The sequence below is a fragment of the Berghia stephanieae genome, chromosome 5 (genome assembly GCF_034508935.2).
Source record: "Berghia stephanieae isolate SIO BIC M18660-M18661 chromosome 5, UCSD_Bste_1.3, whole genome shotgun sequence".
In the NCBI taxonomy this organism is placed as follows: Eukaryota; Metazoa; Mollusca; class Gastropoda; order Nudibranchia; family Aeolidiidae; genus Berghia; species Berghia stephanieae.
Genome location: NC_088364.1, coordinates 77,407,034 through 77,409,533, shown reverse-complemented (window position 1 = coordinate 77,409,533; position 2,500 = coordinate 77,407,034). Strand labels below are relative to the sequence as shown.

Sequence of the window (2,500 nt, the reverse complement as noted above, 5' to 3'; positions counted from 1 at the left end):
ACCTTACAGAGAGAACGTCAACATGGTTTTGCGCATGTGTCTCTCTCGTCCTCGCTTTCGGTGAAGTTTCTCATGTCGCTTTCATCGGAAGCGAGGACGAGAGACGCATGCGTACAACCAACATGACGTTCTCTCTCTAATAACTTTTCCGCCGGTGACGTCCAATCAAGGGACGCTACTCTTCAGCTAATCTCATTCCCTATTTTGTTTGTGTCACAAAAGGAAAATATTTTTGTGTTAGTTGAGTGTGAAGTTTTGGGGAAAATCCTGAAAATGGCTGGTAAGGAGAGAGTTAAAATGATGTATTACAATTTTTTAGACCTGAGCCAGTGACGTGGTTTGAGAAACTGTCTGCCTGGATTGGCAAGCTGTACAGGAAGTGGATCTACGACTGGCGAGATAACTTCCAATTCTCCAGTAGAATTGTGACAACTTTTTGGATAGGATTCATATTGCTTTATCATGTAAGTTGATAAAATAGGATTCATCTTGATCCATTAGGTCTAAGTAAAAGGGATTGGATTCTTGTGCGGCTATGTGGTCTTGTGGTATGACACTCGCTTTCGGATCGGAAGGTCCTTGGTTCGAGCCTTGCTAGGCGCATAGTTGAGTCCTTGGAAAAGACTATTTACTCACATGCTCTCACCGTACTCATGTGTAAATTGAGTACCTGGCCGTCACAGCGTGTTTCTGTCGGAAAATTGTAATATTATCGACTAGCAGTCCTCACGTCTCGTTCTACATGTTACGTGTTGCTATTAGTCAGGGACCAATACGATCCAATAGTCTGATGTCACGCCGCCTGGCAACGGCGGCCATCTTGGTTCTAAACAAAGAAAATCATTACTTTTTATTTTTCATGCTGACTAGAACTTTTCATCTGCCTTGTGATCAGAATGTGTAAAAGTCAAAACATGATCAAATGTATGTGTTTATTTTCCTCTGGATAACCTTTATGCTCCTCGGAGAAATATTTCATACGGGCGTCCGCCATTGTTCCGATAGTTTAGAGCCAGTGTTACTAAGTTACAATGCGTCATTAGGAAGGAAGTGACGTTACGACTGTTGAAGAGTATTGTAAAGCGCTTTGAGCACATTTGGTGGATTTTTTTTTTAAAGCGCTTTACAAGGGCTGGACAACATAGCCGCATAGAAACAGATAATGGATGATCGTGGAGGCCCTATTTACTCACATGCTCTCACCGTACTCATGTGTAATTGAGTACCTGGCCGTCACAGCGTTGTTTCTGTCGGAAAATTGTAATATTATCGACTAGCAGCCCTCACGTCTCGTTCTACATGTATTGTTGCTATTGGTCAGGGACCAATTGTAAAGCGCTTTGAGCACATTTAGTGGACTTTTTTAAAAGCGCTTTACAGGGGCTGGACAACATAGCCGCATAGAAACAGATAAAGGATGATCGTGGAGGCCCTATGTTCCACAAGGACTGAAGATGCTTATGTCGAGTTCGTGCGGCTATGTGGTATTGTGGTATGACACACGTTTTAGGATCAGAAGGTCATCGCTTGGCGCATAGTTGAGCCCTTGGAAAATGATCAATACTCACATTCGTTTACAGTACTCATGTGTAAAATGAGTACCTGGCCGTTAACAGAGTTGTCCATGTCAGAAAAAAATTGTCATTTCGCCCAACAGGCGTCATGTCTTGTTATACTTGTTATATGTGGCTGTTGGTCATGGATCCTTTGTAAAGTGTTTTGAGCTCTTGGTTTTCAATGTGGTGGGGGGGGGGCGGGGGGGGGGGGGGGGGGTTACAAGTTATATTGCCTTTTCTTAGATGTAGCATGTTTTAGCCTGAAACGCTTGGTGTTACGCCTAAATCACTACGACATAATACAATTTTAGTCTATTATTCACTTAAAATAATATTTGGAACTTTAATCTTGTTTTCGTGCGTCTTTAATGGTAGCACGCTTGGCCTGTAATCAGGAGGTCTGAGGTTTGATCCTCAGTCAAGGCAGGTTGATTATTTTTGGGAATTTTTTTTTTCTTGTATTTTTCTTTCTTGCTTTTTGTGGCAGTGTTACATTCATACTTTTTCATATCTTTGTCTTATCTTCAGGAGCACGTGGCTCAGCGGTACGGTCTATGCTTCGTACCCGAAAGGTACCGGGTTCGATCGCCCGCCAACTGCGCTGTGTGGCCTTGAGCAAGCCACTTCGCCCTAGCTCGATTTGCGGCGCTGCACTGCGGCTGACGCCTGGGTTATTCCAGTCTTTCCTTTGAATTTTATTTACACCACTACCTACTCCCTAATTTTTTCACATTTACATTTATTTACTTTTGTTCATTTCAAATGACTGAACAAATAATCCAGTTATTTTCTTCCATGGTATGCTGAAGATTACATTCAAATCCATCTGGAACACCACGTCCTACAGCCTCTACGTTCTCGATGTGGCCATCTACACGCTAGACAACATTGGCTGGAATGACAAGAGTGGCGACAGCAGTATCAAAAAATACGCGAGGATCCTT

At 42.8% G+C, this 2,500-nt stretch overlaps 1 protein-coding gene across 2 annotated transcripts in view; it reads left to right on the top strand.

Moving 5' to 3' along the window:
• Window positions 1-2,500, top strand: part of LOC144973644 (receptor for retinol uptake stra6-like) — a 35,130-nt gene that overhangs the window by 20,166 nt on the left and 12,464 nt on the right. For both annotated transcript variants that reach the window (XM_078916352.1, XM_078916351.1), the window contains 2 exons: window positions 320-464; window positions 2,366-2,500. The exon at window positions 2,366-2,500 is cut by the window's right edge and continues 37 nt beyond it. In XM_078916352.1, the coding sequence (XP_078772478.1) occupies window positions 320-464; window positions 2,366-2,500 (280 nt within the window). The remainder of the gene's footprint in view (window positions 1-319; window positions 465-2,365) is intronic.